Source organism: Heloderma suspectum, chromosome 10, assembly GCF_057233095.1.
Source record: "Heloderma suspectum isolate Gila_16-S chromosome 10, 16-S_ref, whole genome shotgun sequence".
Lineage (NCBI taxonomy): Eukaryota > Metazoa > Chordata > Lepidosauria > Squamata > Helodermatidae > Heloderma > Heloderma suspectum.
In genome coordinates, this window is record NC_139467.1 from 34,949,112 (window position 1) to 34,975,035 (window position 25,924).

Sequence of the window (25,924 nt, forward strand, 5' to 3'; positions counted from 1 at the left end):
AAAGGTCACAGCGGGTCCTTGAGGGGACCAGGGCCCCATTTGCTTTGGAGAGTGTTAGCCCCCAGACCACCCGAAAGAGCTCCGCTGGATGGCTCCTTGAGGACGCAATGGAGGCAGCAAAAGAAGCCTTCTTTGCTGCCCACACCGCCACAAAATAGGCACGATTATGCGCTCTAGAACATGCCCGGTCTTCGCTTCAAGACTTGCGCCATTTGCCCTCTAGCTGACATCCAGCCTGTTTCATTGCCTGTAATTCCCCAGTATACCAGGAAGCAGTACGGGCTCCACAGCACCAGAGAGGGCACTCAGGTGCAATCGAGTCGATGGCCCTCCGCATCTCACTGTTTCAAAGTGAGGCTAGGGCCTTGGCTGGATCACCAGCTTTCTCCCCTGGGAAATCCCCAAGAGCGTTCAGAAATCCATCGGATTCCATCCGTCTCCTGGGGCAGACCATCCGAATGGGTCCCCCACCCCTGCAGGAGGGAAGTAATGCCCTGAGTTCAAATTTCACCAGGAAATGATCTGACCATGACAATGGGGTTACTTGGACTTCCCCCCCTCATTTTTCAGATTACTCATCTCACAGCTCCCCCCCCCCAAGCCCTGCAACTTATGTTATTAATTTCTATTCTGCCTTTCCGCCCAAATAATGGCATTCAAAGCGGCTAACAATAAAATCCAGATGAACCAGATCTTAATGGGATGCAATCCTGTACTCAGTTACCTGGGAGTAAGCCCCACTGAAATCATTCGGTCTTCTGAGTAGACATGTATAGGGCTGCGCTGTAAAGTTTATCATTATCGTTATGTGACACGGCCTGGCATATCGTTGAGGTGGGGAACGCAGCTCCATCCACCTGTGCTGACTACAGCCCAAGCAGTCCAGCGGAGTAAAGCAGCAGTGGCAGGATGTGCTTTATTGTGCTAGGCTGCAGGCCCAGGGCCGATGAAAAGATACGGTACAGTTTCTCTGCCTGCCTGCTGCCCTCTCTAAGCCTCTGAGCAAGCTGACACCTGACTTTTCGTCTACTCCTCAGGAAATGTATTTAGTTCTTCCAAACTTAAAACATCACATAATGTTAAGTAGTGTAAATGATAGTGGATACATTATTACCTGACCTATGATGCCCATGATCTGTCCAGGAGGTTGTGCCCAGAGCACATTAGTTCTGCTGTGAAGGGGATCGTGAGTAGTTGTGGACTGGATCTATAGTAACTGTGTGGTGACCTGCACATGCTCAGAAACACTCTATTCTACATCCAGGTGGCAAATATTTGAAAAGTAAATCTCAGGTAATGGATGGTAACGGGAGATATGAGTTTTAGGGCTAATAAAGTGTTCAAGTGAGGTGCCAGGATCGCAAAATGGAGCTTTAGCAGTGGGACGCAAGTACCTTGCCCTGTACTACCTCCGCAGCTTCCCAAATGAGAACACTGTTGGTCTGCATTAGGATCCAAGAGCATTCCTGGATCACACTGTGCAATGCTCTCTCCAGGGAAGCTCAGCTGTGACCAACTTTGCTACTTTGCAGGCACTGGGCAAGTTGTTTCTCTTTCCCCTGGCATTTTGGTAGTTTAACAGCCCGGTTTTGGTGGCTATGTTTGTTGTTCAATCCTGTGCTGGAATGGGGATGGTTTTTGTCCTTTAGGGCACAATCCTATGCAGGTTTAGACAGAAAAAAGTCCTACACCTCCCAGTATTCCCCAGCCAGCATGGTTGACTGGGGAATGCTGGGAGTTGTAGGACTTTTTTCTGTCTAAACCTGCATAGGATTGTGCCTTTAAGTGACCTTTTAGATCGGGGTGGGCAACTTGTGGCTCTCCTGATGTTTTGGCCTACAACTCCCATGGTCTGTCCCCGTTGACTATGCTGGCTAGGGCTGATGGCAGTTGTAGGCCAAAACATCTGGAGGGCCACAAGTTGCCCACCCCTGTTTTAGATGGGTACTTTTGTACATTTGTATGGTTTTAATGAATGCATTGTTGTATATTGTATTTGGTGGGCTTTAAAATTTAATATTATTTCTTTGTAAATCGCTTCAGCATTTCTTCCGGTTGCGTGAAGCGATATGTAATAAACTAAACCATCTTCCCCGACCTGGTGCCCTCCAGATGTGTTGGACTACAACTGGCTGGGGGATTATGGGAGCTGCAGTCCAACACATCTGGAGGGTACCAGGTTGGGGAAGGCTGAATTAGCTAAATGTAATCAGTTCAATTTATCATAAGAAGTCCATACCAGCATCCTGTTTCCCGCAGCAGCCAGTTGCATCTGGGAAGCCCACAAGCAGGCATGCGCTCTCTCCTGTGCTGCAGCACCAACACTGCATGTGGCCAGATTGACATCCTGGAACTGCACCTTCAGCAGGGATCACATGACACAACAGGCCAATAGGGTTCCACCTGGTCCTATAAAGCTGCCAACTTTGGCCTGGTCTTCAAAGTCTGAGCAATTTGTTGCTTAGGTCCAGACTTGAGTGCCCCAGAATCAGTGGTGTAGTGGCCGATTCCGAAGTGCCGACGCTCATCATGACAGTCGCCACAGCCATGTTCTCAAGGAGAGTCCCAAGATACAGGCAGCATGATGTTGATCTATATCAACAAACCAGTTCTAGCAGTTTTGTCTCCTCCAAGAGCAGGTCTTTTGCAAAGCGAATGGGTCTTAATTGCCCATTCAAGACCAAGCCTCCCCAAAATACTTCGCATTACACCAGGGAACAATACAATTTTTTAAAAAATTCATTTTCCCCCAGCTGCTGTAAGGACTGCAGCTACACTCAGAGGGATCAAGGAATTCTGAGGGGGGTGGCTGATGACGTCAGCATCGCTGCTAATAAAAAGTGCCTGCATTGCATCCCTGCGAGCCCTAGCTCCTCTACACCACTGCCCAGAACTAACTCGACAACTCCACTGCGTGCTTGACCCCAGACCACCAGCCCTGACTTGCCAGGGGAGATGCACCCAGCTTCAGTGAAGCCTGGCTCATCATCCGCTGCGGATTGAAGGTGGTGTCCTGGATAGCTGGCGTGTCTTGCTTTTCTTTCATTCTATAAATAGAAAACCCACCCAGTACTGGCTCTGGAATAAAAGAACAGCCATTCTGGAAGGAGAGTTGAGTCAGGGAGGGGTGCGGCGCCTTGAAATAATACACTCTGCCCACACGTTGAAATCATTCGGGCCAAATCAGATGTATAGGTGGGATTAGGCATGCAATGGATTTGAGCTCCCGGGGTCTCTATATACTGCTGCACAGACACTGGAGAAACCTAATCCTCCATTTTGGACCCGTTTTGCCATGCAACATGAGACTCCCCCTATTAAAATGAGATTATTTTGATTTTGAAACAAGCAAAGCAGAGCCTGCTTAGCGTACAGTGACAATTGACGAAAAGCAGCAAAACATTCAGAGGCTTAAGGAATGGGAGGGTGAGTGCTGAACCCACATGAGAGTGCCATTGTGTGCACTCCACCCTGAGGTCACACTCATGTCATACACACCCTCCACTGCTGGATGGAGGAAAACGCATGCCCTAGTTTTGACATGAAGTGCACTACGGATTCCTCAGTAGGGCTGTGACCCCGAATAAAGGAATCGTAGCCAATTCATTCGGCAGGTTTTTGTCAATCGACGAAATCTATGTGTGTTTGCATGTGGGTAAAAACCTTTATTTTATGGTCATGATGCATTGTTGTGCTAAAACAGGTGCCCTCTTGGAAGAGGCATCCTGTGCTATATGAGAGAGAGAGAGACGGGGAAATGCCTCTTCTGACACAGGTCCTACCCACTAGAGATTTGTAAACACTTGCATGAAAGATAATTTAAAAAATAAAATAACCTGCAGACCAATGAATTGGTGATACTTTTTCAATCAGTCAAGGTGCTTTAAAGAAATGTAACCTGTTAATCAGCTAAGGCTGCGATCCCATGCATGTTTAGACAAAAATAAGTCTTACAGCTCCCAGCATTCCCCAGCCAGGCATGGCCCTTTAGGGTACAACTGCCCCCCACCTCCCCAAGAGCTTCTCTGAGACGGAATTCTGCCATGGAGCCAGAAAAGGTTCCGCACCCCTGCTTTACAGAATCGGCCCAAGACATTTTTGCCACCTGACGTGCTGGAGCACCTATGGCCCAACCCTTCCATGCTAGGGCCAACACTTTAAAAAGCCTAGCCGCTCCATTCAGACATTAGTTTCTGCCTTCATCTGTCCTGCTACATTCTGCCATCTGAAGCAGCTTGCTTCACTGTGCTGCATGGTAGGGCCTGCCCTGACCCTTTAGGGTGCGATCCTTTGTGTGCTTAGACAGAAATAAGTCCTGCAGTTCCCAGCACGCCTCAGCCAGCCAGGACTTATTTCTGTTTGGCCCCTGGACTGGAATTTCTGCACCCTGCTGAAAAAAGCTTGTAGCCTTCCCTAACAGAGCTGTCAGCCAATGAGCAAACGTGCCATTGACAAATTCCTGGAGGAAAAGGCTATTCATGGCTACTAGTCCTCATGGATCTATGTTACCTCCAGTATCAAGGGCAGTATGCCTATGTACAGCAGTTGCTGGGGAACATGGGCAGGAGGGTGCTGTTGCACTCATGCCCTGTTTGGCCACTGTGTGAACAGATAGCTGGACTAGATGGACCCTTGGTCTGATCCAGCACGGCTCTTATGTTCTTATGATTAACCACCTGCTTCTGAAGTGATCAATTAATTGATTACATTCAAACAAATTTACCAAAATCTCAGCACAGGTGCTTCAGAACACCCCCTCGGATCCCATTTTCCAGGCTTCCCCATTGGCCATGGTGGTTATGGATGATGGAAGCTGTAGTCCAACACATCGGGCATCTGCTCAGTTGGAGAAGGCTGCCGTATTATTTCATTTTTTGGGACCTTTGCAAATTCATGGCATGCCCAGCACTCTGGCTCCAAGGTTTTGCTGTAGATGGTCCTCTAGACTAGCTGGGCTTGGGAATCCCTTCTGTCATAGCTCTTCAAAGCTTTCATCAATCATCAGCCATTCCCTGAGCAATGGCAGAAGAAGCCCTGTGTGGCAAACTCCACCTCCTCATGCTTATTGTGCGTTGTGTTCTTCCTAGAATGAAAATCCAGGTCCGGGATTCTATAACGTCACCCATCAATCTGCACTTCTCAACAACGTCTCCCAGTCCCGGAAAGGAACCTGTTTTTTTCCTTCCTTGGTAAGGGAGGTGATTTATACATATTTATTAATGAGGCAGTGGGGTGGGGTGGGGTGGGATAAAAAGAGAAGCCGAGCCTGAAAATGTATCTGAAGCCATTGTCAGTCTTTCTGCCAATGAAACTTTTCAATGACGTTCTCCTTTCCTGCTGTTTATGAGCTACAGTAGTAATAAGGGGGAGTTAACGATTGTGTGGAACAGATCTGCAATAGAGAGATAAATATTAACTCAGCCACAGACACAGCTGTAATTAAACTTGGATTCCATCTTCAAGCTTACCCTAATAAGCCAGTTCTTTTGAAATAAATGGGACTTACTTCCTCCTGGTAAACGTGTTTAGGGCTGGAAGGGTTTGTTCTTCTTATGTTGGAATACAGTTTCTGAGAAATCACTGGTGGTGAGGTGGGGGAAGGAGGCTGGGGTGGCCATAGGATATGTCGTATCACAGCCTCCCTGGCCTCTTTCCTTCCCCTCTCCTGGGAACACCCCATTTTCCCCATCTCCGCACTCCATTTTCTGAGCATGGAGAAGTACCCGGCGTGGTTCTCTCTGCACTGGCTACAAGAGGGAGGGGGTAGGGAGGGCAGTTTCCTGGCTCCCTGGCTCTGACCTTGGATCCAGGAAACTGAACTATCCTACGCTGTCTGGGGGCATACGATCGGTCCCTTCGAGGTATTTTTTAAAAGTTCTCTAAATCAAACAAATTACATTATGCCTTGTTACTTTGCACAAAGAAATCTCAGTATGGTAAGAATCTTGGACAAGGAACACACGCCACTTGGAAAGCAAGTAACAAATGAGCTAGGCCAGAATCCAATAGAGAATTAGGAATACTTAAACCCATTGCTTTCAGTGGTCTTAATGAAATCAGTGGGATTAAGCACACCTAGCTGTCTGTTGGACTCTGACCCTACTCAGTACTCTGTCCGTTAAACACAGTATGTCTTTAGCGTGGCCACTTACGAATCACCAAAAAGAGAAAATGCATCATCAAAACAGAGGACAAAAAGAGCACACTAATTTGCATAAAATTTGAATATGCTAATTTTGGACACCAACCATAAATTTATAAATTTTTATTACAATATAAATAGAAATACAACCCATCTCATGGTGCAAAAGACTGACCAGATGACTTGTGGGTCTGTCTGTTCAGTCTGCTGTCCAGGTATTAACTGTGGATGGGCAACAGTGCTGATGGCCCTTTTTCTTTAAACTGGAATTGGACAGGGCAGCCCTTCAAATAGAGGACTGTCCTCTGTAAAAGGGAACACATGGCCACCCTAGCTCTCTGATACCATGACAGAATCACCTATTAGAAGGGATGAGGGAGCACAGAGGACACCGTGTTTAAAGGAATATGGTCCACTTGCTAGTTTCTCCTCACTGTGACACTGGGTTGCTAGGCCTCAGGGGTATACTTCTTTCTCAGCATCCCCAAGGCCAAGAGTTAAATCTCACATGGAGAAATTAGAAGTCAAAAGCAGGCTATTTTTACAGCCCCCCACCCCCTCAGGCCTTCTCCCCTATTCCCTTTCCTCAGTTTCAGTATCTGTAGAAGAGAGTGATGAAGAAGCAGATCCCAATAATATATAATCAATATACTTTGGGAACACATAGGGAAATAGGATTGAGAGCCACAATCCGCCCCCTTCTCCACCAGGCACCACTTTTGAGCTCCTAAGCTCTAACCCCAAATTCTCGGGGTCTGAACTCAGGAGACCTGGCAGTTGTACTTTGAGGGGAAGGTGGGGGTGAGAGATTCTTGTCAGGCTGAGATTTCTTCCCAGAAAGTAATGAGTGAACAGGTCAGATTGTTAACAATCTTTGCAACAGCCTTGTAGTGCAGACCAGTATTACCATCCACATAAGGTATGTGGGCGGGCTGAGGTGAGATTTAAACCAGGGACTTCCAAGCTCGTAACTCACACTCTTACCTATCCAGTGTACCAGCTTGTTGAATTTTGAGAGGATTTCTATTCATATGGCAGATATTCTTATGAATGTGGTGACAGCTCCTATTTACCTCGTCCTGGAAACAAACTGTTCAAGCTTTGACACTGACATGGTAAATATCATCTATCACCACACAGGGCATATTCATAAAAAAAAAAAAACAGTCCCTGCATAAACATGATGAGATAAATCAAGTTGTGATGGTTTTACTGCCTCAAATATGAGCTTTGGAGTCAGTCCTAATTGGGTGGCAGATCCTTGCTAAGATCGCAGTCAGGTGATGAATGGGCGTAGCCTACCTATATCTGGGGAGGTGCGCAAAAGCCCCCAAGCAGTTCAAGTGCAATTCAAGAAAGACACAGCTCAATACCAGAAATTCCTCTTGGATCCTGTCCCTGAGAAATGGGAAGTAGAATAGAAGAAAAAGGCACTGGCAGGGGAAGATTGGTTTGGCGGGGCATCCATGGGAATAACAACAACAACAACAATGAACATCATCTTCGTCGTAGTCGTCATCATTACCTTTCTATCCCACCCTTTTTCATCTTGCAAGGAACCCAAGGTAGCTTACGTGGGGGTCCTCCTCTCCATTTTATCCTTACAATGACCCCATGAGGTAGGTTAGGCCTAGAGTCAGTGACTGGCCCAAAGTCACCCAGGGAGCTTCATGGCTCAGTGCGGAACTAGAACCTGGATCTCCTGAGTCCCAGTCCAGCACTCTAACCACCACAGCACATTTGCCCTCATTTATGGTTCATGTTGAACAGACTCTACATTCTGCATCTTTTCATAAGGGGTATGGATGCTGCCTTTACCATTCTGATTAATCCCATCTTGGCTGCAGTCCAGGCGAACTTATAGACAGAACAGATGTAGCTTGTTACCTTAGACAAGATGGCACCACCTTGGAGAAACAGTGGTGCTGCTAGGGCTGGACCTCAGGGCTGTGGTCCATGGCCCTGCAGCCCAGGGGGCCCCAAGTGAACACCAAGAGAGCGGCAGATGATGGGGGCCGTGTCAGACAGGCCAGACACCAGCACCTGGCTCAGCATGGATATCCCTGGGCCTATTAGTGCTCATTCTGGTTGCCACAGCATCCTTCCTTCTTGATTTAAAAAACATTTCCTAGTTAGGGAATGGCCAGCTGGGAGGGACCGTAGCTCAGTTGTAAGAACACCTGCTTTGAATTCAGACGGTTCCAGGTTCGATCCCCAGCATCTCTAGGTAGGGCTAGGAAGGAATCCTGCCTGAAACTCTGGAGAGCCGCTGCTGCCAGTCAGTGTTGACAATACTGGGCTGGATGGACCAATGGCTTGACTCAGTATAAGGTAGCTTCCTATGTCCCTGTGGTTACAGATGCTCATTTTACTGTTCTTACTTTAAAAATATATTGTCACTTCCTCCCACAAAATGGTGCTTTACTCCTAAGTGAGTGTTTTTCACAACAGGACAAGAAAAGCAAACATAATTTTATTCTTGTAGTCATGCTGATGCCATGGTGAGTTGAGTGAGTTTAAAACGTTAAATACTACACATGCTCAGAAACTCTTTTTTAAAAAAAAAATCAGGGTGGCCAAACATTTTTGGGCAGTCTCAAGCAGGGATCCCCAACATAGCACCCATGGGTGCCACTGCTCCCACAGCTTTACTCTTCCTTCCCCCTCCAAAAATGTATTTTAATTTTTTTAAAACTTGAAAAATGTTAGGACCCCAGATCCTCCTGTTCCTAAAACTGCTGCTCATCTGCTGTTGGATGGGTCAAGGGGGCGGTCAGGGAGAGAAGGAAAGAGATGCTTCCTGGCCCCTCCCAATCTTCTTCTGCCACTCTCGTTTGCACTTTCTCTCTCTCTGTGCCTCTGTCCTCCTATTTCTCTCCCTCCACCTCTTTACCCCCCATCCTCGCCTCTAGCCTTGCTTTTTCTCTCCCTCTCACCCCTTTATCTTGTTAGTTCTTCCTCCTCCTGGCCCCTAGCCTTGCTTTTTTCTCTCCTTTCCCAGCTCCTTCTCTCGTTCATCACACACACACACACACACACACACACACCACCTTCCAGGCGGGGGCTTTGCTGGCACAGGAGGAAGTAAGACTGCCAGGTGGGGAATGGAGCAGCTGAGCTTGGGGTTGAGGTACGGAAAACTTTTTCTTTCCTTTTGGGGCTGAATACATTTTCCTTTGGGGCTGGGGAAAGGTGTGTGTGCATAAAATGTGCAGGTCTACTCAGAAGTAATTCCCATTGAGTTCCATGTAAGCATGCATAGGATTGCAACCTTAAATAGGTCTTTTGTTGTGCTTCTATGAGGTCAAAGATCTGGATTGGCTTTGGAGTTCAGACCCTTCCTCTGTTTGTGCTGTTTTGTGGGTGAATGATTTGTCTTTTGACTAGCCAGGCCTCCATGGCAACCATTATGTGACTACCCATGTCCTCCATGGGAGCCATTTTGTGGTGGTGCCCACAGCAGTTTCTCAAATTCCCAAATGTGCTCAGGGGTCCAAAATGGTTGGGGACCCCTGGTCTAGAGGCTCCCCTCCGTAAGACCATTACTTCCAGCTACTCTAAGAACCAGCAGTTCTAGGATGTTGGTGCCATTGTGGTGGCTCTTCAGTGCCACCAGAACTTCCAAGATAGCAACCAGCTTCATGAGTGGCTGGTTTTCCAGTATTTAATTGTTCGTTTGGAATGCTTAGATGTCACTTTCCAACACCTTGTTCTCAAGCTGGTTTATAAAGAGCAATGATACTTTCAGAGTAGGCTACCAACCCAGGAACACCCAGTGCTGTTCTTGAGAAGTCTGAAAAGTGATGGGACCAAAAGCCCTGGATTATTCATGGGCGTTTCTACATTTTGAAGTTATCCCAGTCCCTAGGTTAACTCCTCTGATCATGTAGACCCAGAGTACAGAACCTCAAGCCCAGTTGCCAAATCTAGCCCACCTTGGGTCCCAATCCTTCCCTCTGGGGCTCCACAGATGGCTATGTCCTGTTCCTCTGGCCCCCCTTCTTTCCCCCCACTGCTGATTGGTGGTTTCCCATCATTTGCATGTTTTTCCCCCAGTCTAAAAAGTTGAGATGTCTCTCCTAAGGAGTAATTACAGGCAGTAAGAGCTTTAGAGAACAATCCTATGGCCTCTAGACAGAGTCTGGGGGGCCATAGGATTTTTCAGATTCCTGTATCCGAGGTCAGAGATAGTGGTCTGACCTCGGAGCCAGGAATTGTTGCTCCCCAGCTCCGCCCCCTAGCACAGAGAGAACACCAGCTGCGACCTCAGCGAGGTGGTAAAGGGGGTATGCCAGTGTGTGAGGAGGGGAGGGGACTGGGGAAGCCACAATACACCAATCTCGAGGCCTCCCCAGCCTCTTTCCCACTTGCTCTGACATGCCCCAGCTAGATGGGCAAAAAAGCCTGTCTAGCCAAAATGCAGAGCAGGAGGAGCACAGGGGTGAAGATCGCCTCCACTGCTTCTCCCGCTCTGCGTTGGATGCCCATAAGCCTCCGAATTCAGAGGCTTACCAGCAACGGCATACAATTGTGCCCTTAAGATAAAATATGCTAGTATTTTTGTATTTTGCCCCAACCCTTTGGCCTCGACCCCCATGGGAATGCGACCCCCAAGAGCTTCTTGGAAATTGGATTCAGCCATTAGGCTGAAAGAGGTTTGACAGCCCTGATGTAGGCAAATCAGAGACTGATGCGACGAAGGCTACTTTTCTTAGGATCGCCAATATCCAACGGTGTAAACAAGCCGTGCTTTTTTCTTCCCAGGACACACGCATCGCTCGCCAGAGAATCCCCAGCCATCCTGCCGCGAATGCCTATGAGCTCCCGCCTACTTTGCAGTCCAAGCGAGACTTTAGCCTGGGCTATTCTAGTATGTTTCAGCAGCCAATCGCCAGGAAGATTTCCAAAAGATCCACCCCAGCCCCCAACCAATATAATGTAAGGTGGTCTAAAGAAGGTGTAAGGGGAGAGAAAGCACTAGAGAGATGAAAGCCAGTATCTAGAATTCAAAATGTGAAGAGTATTTACTGTTCCTTCCTGAGCAATGGACTTTTCTCTGTTGATTACATTCCTCCATATGCTATTTTCATCAAAAAATATTCATTCATTCAGACCGGGGGTGGTGGGGTTTGATTTTTCACAAGCACAAACCCAAGATGATCCAGATAAGCCCAGCTGTGGAATCTGCATGAGTAAATGCAAAAACAGAGCTGCAGTGATTTAAAAATAAAGTATTATACATGGCATGGATTTTAGATTTCACTAGTTTTTCCTGTTTTATTGTTCCTAAGTGCAATCAGCTTGTCCTAATTGTGAAAAAAATAACATAAATATGTTTGAAGTCCCATGAAAGTGCTTGATTTTGGGTGGATTATGCCCTAACTAATTTGAGGATCCTTGGAGAAGCCGGACAGCTGACTTTTCCTCAATCCCCTAGCAACCTCTTATTATTTCCCCACACACACACACACACACACACACACACACCACACACACACACACACACACACACACAGACTGATTCTTCAAGGTGGTTCCCATGGTCTTTCCTACCAAGATGGTGAATTTGTGGCCCACAAGCTAAATGGAGTCCCTGAGGCATTTTCATACCCTTCATCATGTCACAAAGTAGAGGTACATGTATACGTGACACTTCTGTTTTCAGATCAAAGATCTGAGCAACACCCCCGCCCCCGCATCCACCCACCCACTACCATCCAAGGCTCAAGGCTATTTTCCGCCTGTTGTATGCATTTACTCGTCATTATTGCTGTTGTTGTTATGATTATTATTATAATCAGCGTTTCTGGTGCTCTCCAAGCTGATGATGGGAGTTGTAGTCCAACACATCTGGAGGGCACCAGGTTAGGGAAGGCTGATCTTGGTAGGCAGATATGATGCTGATAGGGGTGGAAAGGAAGCTAGTAAGTACATGAACTAACATTTCTTTAAAAAGCCAAACAGAAACTGCATCTGCCTAAAAGAAAATGAGGGCAACAATGGCCAGACTCAATGTGCCCATTTGGCTATAAAGCCCAGGGAGGCCAGATATACTTTTTATAACAAATAGAGTGTAGAGGGGAGGGGAGAAAGACCCACCCACTCACTTGTAGGGATGGATCACTCTGTTTTCAGCCCATGTCTGTTTCATAAGTTCATTCTGTCCCATTTCTGTATGAATCTGCTGTGTGTTTTTTTAAGCCACACAAGAATTTGTTCATGTTTTGTATGCATTTTAGCATAAACTATGCAGAGTACATCATGAGAAACGCCGGGTTGGATGAATCACAGGTTGGAATTAAGATTGCCAGGAGAATTATCAACAACCTCAGATACGCAGACAATACCACCCTAATGGCAGAAAGGGAAGAGGATCTAAAGAGCCTCTTGTTGAGGGTGAAAGTGGAGAGTGCAAAAGCTGGTTTGAAACTCAACATTAAAAAAACTAAGATCATGGCATCTGGCCCCATCACTTCCTGGCATATAGAAGGGGAAGAAATGGAAGCAGTGACAGCCACTCCAAACAGATAACACTCAAACACACACACACCCAGCCGCCCCACACAGAAAACACACACAAGCCCCATTCACACAGCCACCCCACACAGGTGACATGCAAACACACCCCACCCATCCCCACAAACAGAAAACATACAACACCATCCCCAGCCCCCAAAGGAAAGGAAAATGCATCCAGCCCCAAAGGAAAGAAACAGTTTTCAGGCTCTGCCCCCACCTGGCACTCCTGCCTCCTCCTCTGTCATCAGAGCCCTCAAGTGCTGTGTGTGTGTGAAGAAGACTGAGAGAAAAAGAGCAAGGCTAGGGACTGGGTGGGGAAGAAACAGCAAGGTAAAAGGGTGTCAGGGAGAAATAGTGAAGCTATAGGGTGGGGAGAAACAGTGAGAGGGAGAGAGAAAGGAGGAGGCTAGGGATGGGAAAGAGAGAGAAATAGTGAGGTAATGGAGTGGGGGAGAGAAAGAGCAAGAGTAGAGGCTCAGAGGGAGCAGGAAATAGCAAGAGAGGGGAAGAGAAGGAGCAAGGCTAGATGCTGGGATTGGAGAGAGAGCAAAGGGGAAAGGTCTGTATGGGTGGAAGGAGATTGGATGGGGCCAGGTGGCTTCGTGACCCACTTGTTGAAGAGCTCTGATATAAAAAGTAGGAACCCCCCCCCCATTTTATAGCCAAATGGACCAGCATGAGTCTCATTTGGCCCTGATTTTCTGAGGACAGATGCAAGAGTATAGGATTTATCCCTGGTAAATTATGGACGATTGCAGCGTATCCATTTTTATCCATCCCTTGCTGTCCTTACCGATTTCTAATTAAGTTTACACACACACACCGCTGTTCAGCAGTGCTGCAGGGGACAGGGAGTTACATAAACCAGCTAAAATACCCACCCACCCTGGTCTGTTCAAATAACAGTACATTTTAAAGCCTGGGGAAATTTAGAATTTAAATCCTGGGGTGCCAGAATGAAGAAGGCCTTCTCTCTGGTCGCCACCCACCTCACCTCAGGTGGCAGGGTCACGTGGAGGAGAGACTCTGAAGAGGGCAGGTTGATCCGGGAGCAAGTGTCCCTTCCAGGCGCCCCTTTGCTCACAGGTCTGCCTGCCCTGCAAGGAAAAGAACTGCTTTCAAGTAGTAAGATACAGGAGCTATTTGATGCTTTTTTGTTACAGCTCTCTTTGCTAGGTAATGCCACAGCTGTGCCCCTCAGCCCCCAAAGAGGTCATTTCCACTGCATTTGGGATGAGATTCCTTTCAGTCGGAACTGTGAGACATCGACACCCCATTCCCCAGCATGCCTATCAGTGCAGGCTCCAGGTTTTGTGGGACCTTGGGCAAGACACCCTTAATGGGCCCCCTCCCTCACTGAGTCTACCCTTCATTGCCATGGTCACTAGCTGCTCTTGCGCCTCCTCCTCCTCTTCCTCATCACTGCTGTCACTTGCTTGCCTGGCAGGCAGAGAGCCAGGGAGCCAGTAGGCCGAAGCATCTCCTGCTCCTCCTTCTCACCACCACTGTTGTCTGGGCCAGAGCGAGGGGCAGGGGGGAAACGGGAAAGCAGGTTGCAGTGGTGAAGAGGAGGAGCAACTCCAGGGGGCTCTTGTCAGTGGGCCCCTGGCTGAGATGTGGGCCCTTGGCAGCTGCCCGACCATGCCTACGCTTGACAGCAGCCTGGATCCATATTTTCATCCAAGAAGCTCCCCCACTGATTTAAAATAAAGGTGCCAAGAAATACATTAGATTAGAACTGTATCCTTGTAGCATTTCAAAGCCTCTTTGGTGATGCCTTGGCCTTATTGTGCCTGGTGAAAGTCTAAGGCATCTGACTGGCGGCACCAGCTCTTCATTATTATGACACTCAAGCAAAGGGAGTTAACCCTGAGCACATGCCTGTGTGTGTCTCTCCCCTGCACCCCAGAGCTATTCCCTACTTTGCAGGTCATTATTACTGTCTGTCATCTACACCCCAATACAAAACATTAGGTTATGTTTAATATTATAAATAGGATTTCTTCTGGGAAGAATCTTCTTGAGGTAATCACTAACCCATGACTTACTCTTGGAGATAATGCGTAACCTTTTGAGAAGCCAAACAGGAAACAATCCATTTAAAAGGAAGACAAGCTCAAGAATGTGTGGCCACAGGCAAGGGAGACATGGTAGGAAGACACTGAGGGACCAGGTTTGCAACTGGTACTCTGGACACAATAAATAAATAAAAAAAGACAGAGACAGAAATATAACAGGTGATCTACTTTAGGACTTCAATGCTAGGCCTTAAGATGAAAAATCAGTTTTAGCTAAAAATTAAATGAATTACAAGTTGTGAGAAGGGTAGGATGAAAAATGAGGTAATGGTTAAAAGAGGGATCCTCAAATACTGTCACTATTGCTTACAGGCAGGTTAGGGATGGGCTAAAATCTGGTAATCCTAGATGTGGCTGGCTGGGTAATTTGGTGGTGCAGATCCCTGGATCTGTTTTAGACCAGACTGGGACAGGTCAGGCTTACTTGACGGTGTTTCTCCTCTGGCAAGGGTTAACAATGTCACTGGTGCGCACTACAGCCTCAGCAGACTCTAGATTCGCCTCCCCCAACCCGGTGTCCTCCAGATGTGTTACACTACAACTCCCGTCAACCCCAGGCAGCATAGCCAATGGTGAGGGATTATGGGAGTTGCAGGCCAAAACATCCGGAGGGCCACAAGCTGCCCAACCCAGCTCTAGGTCCTTACGTTCCAGTTATGTCAATGGTGTGTGAGGACCTAAGTATGATTCATTTGAATGATGAATTGGTGTCCCAGTCATTCACGAATTAGAAACCATAACTCAGCTTCTAAAAAGAATTCATTAGAGAGTGAAACCAGGAGGTTTCGCCCTTCCTTCAGGTACATGCACAAGTCACTTACACTGCAACCCTACACATGTCTACTCAGAAGTAACCTCCATTGACTTCATTTGGAGTTACTCCCAGTTACATGTGCATAGGGTGGCAGCCTTAGTGTAGGACAGTGAGCCCTTTACACAGGGCTGGGGGAGCTGTGGCAGTCTAGCTGTTGTGGGACTTCAACTCCCATCAACACCAGCCAGCACAGATAGTGGTTGGGGATGATGGGAGTTGTATTCCAACAACACCTAGAAGGCCACAGTTACCCCACCCCTGCCTTAACATAATAAACTGCCTGTTTGCACTCACTAACATACAGGGCTGTGTAGACTGGAAAGGAAACAAAAAAGAAAAAAGAATTCCATACCAAGAAAAGCCTGAGTTCATGAGGCATTGCCCATACACTTTCACACCCATCGGTACAGTCATAAGGACTAGAAATATCCTTTAGAAAAGAAAATGCTGAGATTCACAAAATGCTAGCTTCTGACCTGTCCCCCATACCAGATTCTGTACTTACACAAAATGGTAGAATACCCGATTTCAAAATGGGCTGTACAGGAGACATTTTTACCCAGTTGTGTCCAAGGGCCAGGGGTGGATTGTCTAAGTCGGCTACTGGGCAATCACCTAGGTGGTTCCTGACATATATTTTACAACAACAGTGTTCACGCACCATCCACCGGCCAGATTTGGCTCATGTTCTGCAATCATTCAGGCTGGTTGACGGTGAGGCAAATGCTTTTGTGTTAGAAGAAGGCAGATGTGTATCTGATTTATTCATTTTTTAAAAGCTTTCACTGAAGTGGCCACCACTAAAAAAGTGAGTTTGTTTTGCAAAACACTCATTTTTATTCACAGGTCTCGATGGACTTCTGCAAGCAAAGCCACAACGTTGGTGCCACGTCGGTGTTTTCATCCAGAACTAAACGAGAGTTGTCACTCGACTGCAAGGAGCATATGCCGTCTCCGTGTGAGTAAGCAGCTCTTAATGCTCTGCCCTTGCAAAGGAGCTTTTTTTTCTTTTTGTAGCTCCCAAAGGCGTGCGAGAAATCAAATGCATAATGTGAAGAATGGGTTTCATTCCCCCTCCCCGGCAGGTGTATAAGCCAGGCTGATACATAGGGTGCCAATGGGTCCTAGGTTACAGAGGACAGTCCTCTGTTTGAAGGGATCCTCTGTTTGAAGGGCCGTTCAGTCCAAGTCTGGCTAGAGATAGAATCATAAGAAGGGAAAGCAGGAGGGGCCTTGAAGATGCCTATCCACACTTCACACCTGGACAGCAGGTGGAACAGGCAGGCTCACAGGTCACCTGGTCACTGTCTTCCACACCATATTGAGATGGGTTGCATTTCTATTTAAATTACTGTAATTGTTTCTAAATTTAGCAGATATACGTATAATTAGCAAGTGCCAATTTTATACAAATCTGTCTCCTCTTTCTTCTTTTTTTGGTGATGCGTAAGTGGCCACCCTACTTATACACAAAACATATTACTTGCTCACCTGGCCACATTTCATTTGAGACATATCAATGTCCTGGACGCTGGTGGGGTGGGGGGAGCACCGAATTCCTTCCATTTTATAGATGTTTTCCTACCAAATAGCCTGGACACAATTCTTAATTCACCATGGGCAACTAGGCCATTTAGAAACCCAAAGCAGTTATCTGCAAAACACGGCTTGTTTATTCTCACTGAAAGTTCAGCAGCCTTTAGCATTCCATAATCTAGGAGAGCAATCCCACGGTCCTTGGGCAAGTGATTGTTTGGAGTTCCCTTCTGAGGTTGGAGGCAGCAAAGTTGGAGATTTGCTCCCTCCCTTGCCCATCGTAGCGGCTATGGAAAGAACCGCACCAGCCGCCCTCCAAGGTCATAAAAGCAACCTCGGAAGAGGAGGAAAGGGGCATTCTGATGGACAGGGAGGGGAGGAGACCAGAAAGGCCAGGAAAAGGCCTTCTCGGTGGTGGCTCCCCATTTATAGAATAATCTCCCTGATGAGGCCTGCCTGGCACCAACATCATTATCTTTTTGGCCCCAGGTTCAAACTGCCCTCTTTTCCCAGGCATTTGGCAGAGTATAATGAGGCTCGTGATTGTCTCTGGCTGATGGTTTTAAATTCTTTTAGATATATGTTGTTGTTGCGTATGTTATTTGTTCTGTGTCATACATGAATGATTTTATATTTTATATAATGTATTTTAATGGTTTTTAATTTTTGTGAACTACCTAGAGAGCTTTGGCTATGGGGTGGTATAGAAATATAATAAATGAAATAAATGAAATCTGCAGGGTGGGAGGATGGGGAGACAGGGATCACCCCCATTGCCCCCCCTGCCCTGCATTGGATGATTGGACGCCTCCACTGATGCTGAACCATTTCATTCTTTTGTCTTATTCTACCTCGGCCTCACCCAACCTGGTCCCCTTCTGAGTTGTTAGACTACAACTCTTCATCATCCAGCCGGTATGGCCTAATGCTGGCTGGGATGATGGGAGTTGTAAGCCAACACATCCGGAGGGCACCAGGTTGGGAGAGGTTGTCCTAACTCAGGGGTGCTGAACCACTTTCAGCCCGAGGGCCAAATTCCATTTCAGAGAAGCTCTTGGGGGCCACATTCCAGTGGTGGGCGGAGCTGAATGCAAAAGGGGCGGGGCCAAAATGCCAACATATTGTAGCTTAAAGCTCTTATTCCCAGTGACTAAGCCTTCGGAGAGGCATTTCTGCCTCTGAGAATGGGGGGGAAACTGCACATAAACTGGGGAATCACCAAAAGATCCGTGGTCAGAGTAAAGGGGGTGAGGTTAGAGGAAGGGATTGTGGCCTTCTGGGAAGGCTGGATGGGGCCCCCAGGCAGGCCGGATTTGGGCCCTGGGTCTGAAGTTCTATACCCTTATTCTCCGTAATGGACTCTCAAACATTCATTTCATTCCACTGGAACTAGAATGTAAAAGGGTGACGTCAATTCTGCTGCTGGCCTTTCCACATTTCTGTTTTTCTTTTTAAACTGCAGGCCATTACCAAATTAATGATTCCCTGGTACGGCAGTCGCCTGCAGTGCTGGTCTCCTGCTTCAGATCCAGAACAAGTCGTGAGACCAAGCCGGAGACGCTGAGCCCGGGGCCTGCAGCCTATCAGCAGCCAGCTGAGACCCCTGTTGCAGCATCCAGAAGGTTCCCTGGCCTGTGAGTTCTGAACTGCACTTTTCCAAGGAATTCAGTTAGCCTCGCCAACTCCCTGTCCTAAGTAGAAGATGAGTCCACGCACTCAGAAACGAGACAGAAGCGTGGGTCGCAAAGTGCTTAGAATAGAAAACAGCCAGGCTCAGCACTTTAAAGAGCTGAGGCCCTCGCCATCAGATGACATTAAGGGTAGTGGTGGAGGGGGAAAGAAAATCAATTTAGGGCGTGGAAGGGCTGTAGCTCAGTGGGAAAGCACACACTTTAGATGCCGGCAAGGCTAGCGTCAAGGGTAGGCTCAGTCGGGCACCTGCCAAGGGCCCACACCCCAGCAGGGCCCACTGACGACAGCCCCCTGGAGTTGCTCCTCCTCTTCATCACCACAACCTGCTTGTTCACCTGCCTCTCGCTCTGGCCCAGAGGATGGTGGTGGTGAGAAGGAGGAGCAGGAGATGCCTCCTTGCTCACTGGCTCTCGGCCTGTCCAGCAAGCAAGTGGAAGCAATGATGAGAGAGAGGAGGAGGAGGAGCGAGAGCAGCGGGCGACCATGGCAGTGAGAAGGGAGACTCCCTGAGGGAGGGGCCCCACGGAGGGTGTCTTGCCCAAGGGCCCTGAAAAACCTGGAGCCAGCACTGCATGCAGAAGATCCCAGTGTCAACCTCCAGCATCTCCAGGTAGAGCTGGGTAAGACCCCTTTCTTAAAGCCTGGAGAGTTGCTGCCAGTCAATGAAGATGAGCCTCCCTCAACTTCATTCATTCATTCATTCATTCATTCATTCATTCATTCATTATATTTCTATACCACCCCATAGCCGAAGCTCTCTGAGTGGTTGATGTCCTCCAGATGTGCTAGAATACAGCTCCCATCATCCCCAGCCAGCAGTGTTGTAGTCCCACACATCGGGGGTGGAGGCACACCAGGTTGGCCAAGGCTGACGTAGACCGTACTGAGCGGGATGGACTCAATGAGAGGCCGGGCCCTCCGCTCTTTAGGGAAGGACCGGCCTTTGGGGCTGTCTTGTTCTGTCAAGAGCCATGTACATGGAGGGTGTAATGAGCCGCAGCAATAATAATTTGCAGCAAAATGTTCTTCCTGCAAGGAGCCCGGGGGAAATATCGCTCTGGTGTTCTGCAAGATGCACAGACAGATGTAGAAGAAAGGAACATGGGGTGGTGGGGTGAGAGTTTCAAGCATATTTTGAGGACATGAAGGGCCATATGCCATGAGACCCATCGGTTGGTTCATTATCAGTGCTTAGTACCTAAGAAAGGAGAGGTGTTGAGGGTAAAAGCCCCCCCCCCCCCCGGAATCAGGGAGACTAGAGCAGCCTTCCCCAACCTGGTGCCCTCCAGAGGGGTTGGGCTGCAATGCCCACCATCCCCAGTCAGCTGTGGATGATGGGCGCTGCAGTACAACACATCTGGAGGGCAGCAGGATGGGGAAGGCTGGACTAAAATCATTAACAGTTGAAAACTGCCATTGACTATATCACTCTGTCCCAGCAGCTCTGCAGTGACAGTTCCGATGCGCCTGGTGCTGGCAAGTTAGTAAAATTGCACTGCTGCCATTAAATGCTGAACATGCCAAGAAGGACTGCATTGGGACTGTACCCCCTAGGATGGGTACACTGCCCAGGAATAGCCTGGGAAGCCATTCTCCCTAATCCCAGATGTGTCAGCCTGATGGTGATCACTCAGTAGTGGTGGAAAGGCCTTCTGCACATGCCCAGGAGCGCCTTCTTTATCATAGCTGCACACTATGATAAGGTGTTGAGGGAAAAAGGCCGAGGGAAAAAGGGATTAGAGAGCTAACATTTGAAAGTCCTGCCTTCAAATTAAGATTTGCATTAACGTGAGTAATAAATGAGTTTCCACTTTCTTTTACCAATCTGTAGGGAACCCATGTTTCCCTCCATACAAAGCCCTGCTCACCCCCACCCCTGCTCCAAGGTCCAATAAATCTAACTTTTAGCTAGTTACTCAACCCAGTCAATTTTATGGTGACGTCCTGTAAACAGTAAAGTCAATTTGCTTGAGATAAGATTAAGATCTACCCCCTAAATTCTTGCCCATGTACTCCTCAGAGCTTGCCTCTCCACCATTGTGAGCCTGGAGCTCTCTGCACACGTTCAGGGGTATCTTTACTACATCTCATGTCTTTTTAATGCAGACTTTGTGGAGGAACAGGGAGGGAGAACTGGCGCTGGGTAGTGTGCAATAAACAGACATGACTGGAGAAGATGTAAATCAAACCTGATGAGCAAAGAACATTCATCTATGCTGGCAAAAAATGCCAGAACTATCAGTGTTTAGAGGCCAATCCAACTCCTATTAATGTCAAGGTGAAGGATGCCTCCAGGGCCAGAACTACAGCTGGTGCAGTGCCATTGATTTCAGCACCAGTTTGTTCCAGATGAACAAACTGGTGATTTCAATGACTCCCTTCCAGGGCTAGGCCCCTAGAACACACCCCAGTATCCTTTGCTGCAAGGTATAAAGGTTCTCGGGCAGATACATAGGAGTTCTTTGGCACACAGAATGACTTGGAAAGCCAAGGCCTCCTGTCATGTTTCAGATCGCAAGTGATTATTCCTTAGGAGCAGGGTGGTCACTTCCACATTGCCAAAGAAGAGGAAATGTATCACTAAAAAAGAGAAGAAAAAAGAACACAGATTCGTATAGTATTTGCATGTGTTGATATATATAGAGAGAGATGTACGGATTTTATTTAACCATTCCATCTGTGTTTCGCAGATTGTCAGGCGCTTTTCATTCTGTCGTCCACTCAATGACAGAACTGGATTTTTTTTTGGGGGGGAGGTATGAGAATTTCATTCCTCTTTGCAAATGTGCATTTACGCTTATGCGCACTCACGCAAGTGTGCATCTGCACAAATCCCTCGAACTGTAAAACACCAAATCCACATGACTTGGCAAAAGCTGGTCCGCGGTGGAATCCACAGGTCAGGTTCGTAGAAATCTGTGAATCCTGTGCAGATTTCTCTGACATCCCTATGTATATGTATGGCTGCTTATTTAGGAATCATGACTATAGCGTAAACAGAAATATAGTACCTGTCACCACAGTGGGGAAGCCTGTAACCAGGTGAGCTGTGGACTCTGCTCAGTCTGCTGCTGATGGGCAATTTCAAGGCTGCTGCTTTCCCTTTGAGGATTCTTTATCTTTAAATCGGACATGGACTGGACAGCCCCTCAAAGAGAACCCACTTACTTCTTTTCAGGTGGACCAGGGTCAGCCCTACCATAAGGTGGCAGATGCAGGGGTGGGGGCAGTGGCCAGGCATCAGCGCACCCTTCCCCAACCTGGTGCCCCAGCCATTGCGGTCAATACTGAGGGATGATTAGAGTTGTAATCCAAACATCTGGAGGACCAGACCTTCCCCACCCTATGAGTAAAGCAATCAGCAGTCATTAGCACTTGTCCTGTTGCACTTAGGCCTCTTGGGCATCCATTTACATCAGGGTTGGGCAGCTTTGGGAGGCCCAATGGCCAATTTTGCCCCACCCACCCCAGTCTGCCCCATGGGCCTCACTCTTGCTACAGCAGTGGAGGCAGGAAAAAAAAGGGTGGGGGACCCAGTGGTTTACTAAGGACAAATTTGTTTTCAAGCTAAATCCGTCCTTAGTAAGCCTCTGTAGAGGTTTGCTGCTGAATTTTGGCAGCAAAACACTGATTTCTTGGGTTGAAGGGGGCAGCAGGGGCTACACTGGGGGGCACTGGGGGCCACATGCAGCCTACGGCCTGCATGTTGCCCACCCCTGGTTTATCTCCTTAACCCCCTCCCACTGCCTTATTCGGTGCTAAGCTCCTCAGTTCCTCTGCGCTTGTCTGCTTCTCCGTTTCACCAGCTCCTCATACCTCCTCGCCTTCCTCTCTTTATTAGGTTAATCAAATAAGCTGCAGATCCAAGCCTCACTCTGTTTGTATAGCCTTCATACCTATTTTGTGCCAAATGTACATCGTCATTCATCTCTCTCAATTTTGTAATAAAATACGTATCCTTTTTATGTAAACCTGGGCCTGTGATCTATTGCTAATTTCCCCCCTGTTATAATTGAAAAGGGTAACCTTCCCATAGCACACTGGACCTCTGAGCCCAAGATCTGAAAAACGTATGTCAGTTGGGGAGATGTGCACACAGGCCTGTGCATGTGAACCTGTGGTCGAGGACACACGATAACAGGGTTGGGTGCATTCTAGCTCACATTCTGTGTTCACACAGGGTGAGAAAGTGAAGCCCTATAGACCTCTTGAGAACAGCATCTACACTCAGGAACGTTCCCCTGGTATCCTCTGCAACGTACTGAATTTCCTCAGTAAAACCTGTCACCATGGAAAGCTCCCCTAAAGTAGAGAGTCTGAAAGCCACTGCCGTAGCCTCAAAAGACAATCAGTGCTGTCTCCTCTGACAGTGCCATTGACCTGCTAGTGCAGGGGTGTTGGCCCTCTTTCAGCCCGTGGGCCAAATTCCATTTTAGAGAAGCTCTCAGGGGCCACATTCCAGTGGTGGGCAGGCCCAGATGCAAAAGGGGCAGGACCCCAAATGTCAACATATTGTAGCTTAAAGCTCTTATAACTCAACATCTAGTCTTCCAGGGATCATTGAGATGGGATACATGTCAGAAGTCAGCCAAGAACAATGCATCCTGGGATACATTGGCCCAGGACAATGCATTCAAGAACATTACCAGCCCCAAACAAGGTATCCTGGGATAACATCAGGGAAGATAGCTTTGCATATGACTACAAAGAGCTGCTCACCATACATTTCCCACTCATTAGCAAAAATCTGATGCCTAATCTTGTCTAATCTGACTACAATTTCAGGAGATTCTACTTGGGGAAATTCTGTAACCACAATCCAGCAGGGTTCTCAGTGGGCTTAAGTGCACTTAACTGTGCTGGATTGTGGCCACAGGCCACAACTCAAGTTGAAACTGCCCATATTTCACTCCAAGCCAAAGTCTGTTTCCACAGCATCTCTGTTTGTTTTTCCTAGGCGAAAGTACACCTTGAATTTCTCGGCCCCACCTGCCCCTCGTCCCAAAACTCCCCCTTCACCTGGGCCTGGCCAGTATGAAATTGTAGACTACGAAGGTCCTTCCAAGCATTACATCTCCAGTGCTGTATTCGTCTCAAACACAGGTCGCTGGACAGGTGATAAGTTCCACCAAGAAATCCCTGGACCGGGTAAGATGTTGATGATGATGATGATTAAATATTTCTATAGCACTTAGAATGTATAACATTTCTTCATTTGGCAATAATGGTTTAATGAAGCTGCAATCCTACACTCACTTACTAGTAAATTTCATTGAACATTACTGGGATTTTACTTTTGAGTAAGCATGCTTAGCCCAAGCTTAGAACAGAATAAATAGAACAGACCATGGCAGAGGCTGCATTCAGATGTAATGCTGGGCTTGGACAAAATGATAAACAACATTTTACTATAAATCAGAAACAGAAGCTTCGAATCTCCTTCTCTCATGTGCGAAAGAAGTGGAAGTGGGAGGACAGGGAACGCAGTAGCTTGACACTTGAGGATGCTTTTGCTCATGATGCCAAAAGACAGTTTGATGTTGTGTCCGAGTGCCGCTAGATAGATTTTTAATGTCCCATTAAGTCAGTGTGGTGCCAAACCTCAGGCCCACGAGCCAAATCTGGCCTGTCTGGGGGCCCAGTCTGGCCATCCAAGGTTCCCCAATGGCCACACACCCTTCTACTGGCCCCACCCCCTGTCCCCTAACCACAGATCGTATGCTGATTTCCTGGCTGTTATTTTTTTACTCCCTTTCTAAATAGTTGGAATGCCTCTCCTAACGGTTATTTACCTGCAGTAAGAGCTTTATGTTAAAACAAGCTGGGCATGTGTGTGTGTTTTTGGGGGGGCCCTTTTGCCATGTGTCCCACCCACCACTGGCGTGTAGCTCCCGAGAGCTTCTCCAAAATTTGATTTTGATCCTTGGGCTGAAAGAGGTTCTTCATCCCTGCATTAGGTCCTCAATGCTGGACCTATACATTTAGCCATGTCAAAACAGAGGCTGGTCTACCATGAGGCCTTGTGAGATGGTTACCTCCAGGAGCAGATTTTGATGACCATTAAGAGCAGGTTGCAGCCTTGCGGACTGACACAGAGATAGATCCGAGCATCTGACCCCTGGAGCAGGATCCACCAGGCTGTTGCTTGTTCATTTCACTGAGGCTTGTGCCGGGATAACTTTGTGGCAGATGGTGCTCCATATTAATGCGAGTGAAGAATGCCGTCCAGATGTTCTGCTTTAGCCACCAAAACGCCTTGGGCCAGTCATTATTGCAGCACAATCCAGGGGCACATCCCAGAATCCTTGTAGGATGGCCATGTGTCCTGTTTTACAGAGGACAGTCCTCTGTTTGAAGGGCTGTCTTGTCCAACTCCGGTTTGAAGATGAAGAACCATAAAAACATCAAGAGTGAACACCTGGACAGCAGACTTAATAGGCAGACCCACAGGTCTCGTGGTCACAGTCTTCCACACTATGGTAAGATGGACTGTATTTCTATTTAAATTATAATAATTATTTCTAAATTGGCATGCATATTAGAAATTGGCATATGCAGCTGTTACACAGATCTGTGTCCTCTTTTGCCCTCTTTTTTGATGCTGCATTTCCTCTTTTTTGGCAATTCATAAGTGGCCACCCTAGTCACTGCAGATGATGGCATGCAACTCTTGGATCCTCTCCAACATTGCAGGGAATTCTGGGGGCGCAATTCTCCATCCTTTAAAAAAACATATAACCTTCCATTTGAGAAAAGGGGAAAGTGATGCTTTGGAAAGCTAAGCAAATTGGACAGAGCTGGGAGGGAATGAGTGCGAAGCAAGGGTGTGGGGAAGCACCAGAAAATAGGAACCACAAGAATTCATCTGGTAGTAAACAGAAAGGTTTATGCTTGCTGGATGAAAATAATGAAGAGCCTGGTGACGTGTTTCAATTAAAATCTTCCTCAGGGCACGAGATCTGATATTGGTTTCCTTCAAAGGGAATTCTTGTGGGAACCTTTGTTTGAAAGAATCTCTCCCTCCCTCTTGGGAATGGGACTCCTATATCTCAACTCCAGACTTCAGGAGGTTTGCTCCACTGGGCCCAACTGCTTATTCATCTCTACTCAGAATTAAACCCGAGTTCAGTGGGACTTACTCCC

General features: G+C 47.5%; 1 protein-coding gene across 7 annotated transcripts in view; it reads left to right on the forward strand.

Annotated features, from left to right (window-relative positions):
- The window catches only part of STPG1 (sperm tail PG-rich repeat containing 1), a 58,883-nt gene that overhangs the window by 23,114 nt on the left and 9,845 nt on the right, over nucleotides 1-25,924 (forward strand). For 6 of the 7 annotated variants that reach the window (XM_084815911.1, XM_084815910.1, XM_084815909.1 and 3 more), the window contains 5 exons: nucleotides 5,088-5,189; nucleotides 10,907-11,080; nucleotides 16,400-16,511; nucleotides 18,552-18,723; nucleotides 23,739-23,929. In XM_084815911.1, coding sequence (XP_084672037.1) covers nucleotides 5,088-5,189; nucleotides 10,907-11,080; nucleotides 16,400-16,511; nucleotides 18,552-18,723; nucleotides 23,739-23,929 — 751 coding nt within the window. Of the gene's footprint in view, nucleotides 1-5,087; nucleotides 5,190-10,906; nucleotides 11,081-16,399; nucleotides 16,512-18,551; nucleotides 18,724-23,738; nucleotides 24,055-25,924 lie in introns of those variants that run through there. The other variant, XM_084815912.1, reaches the window with a different exon arrangement.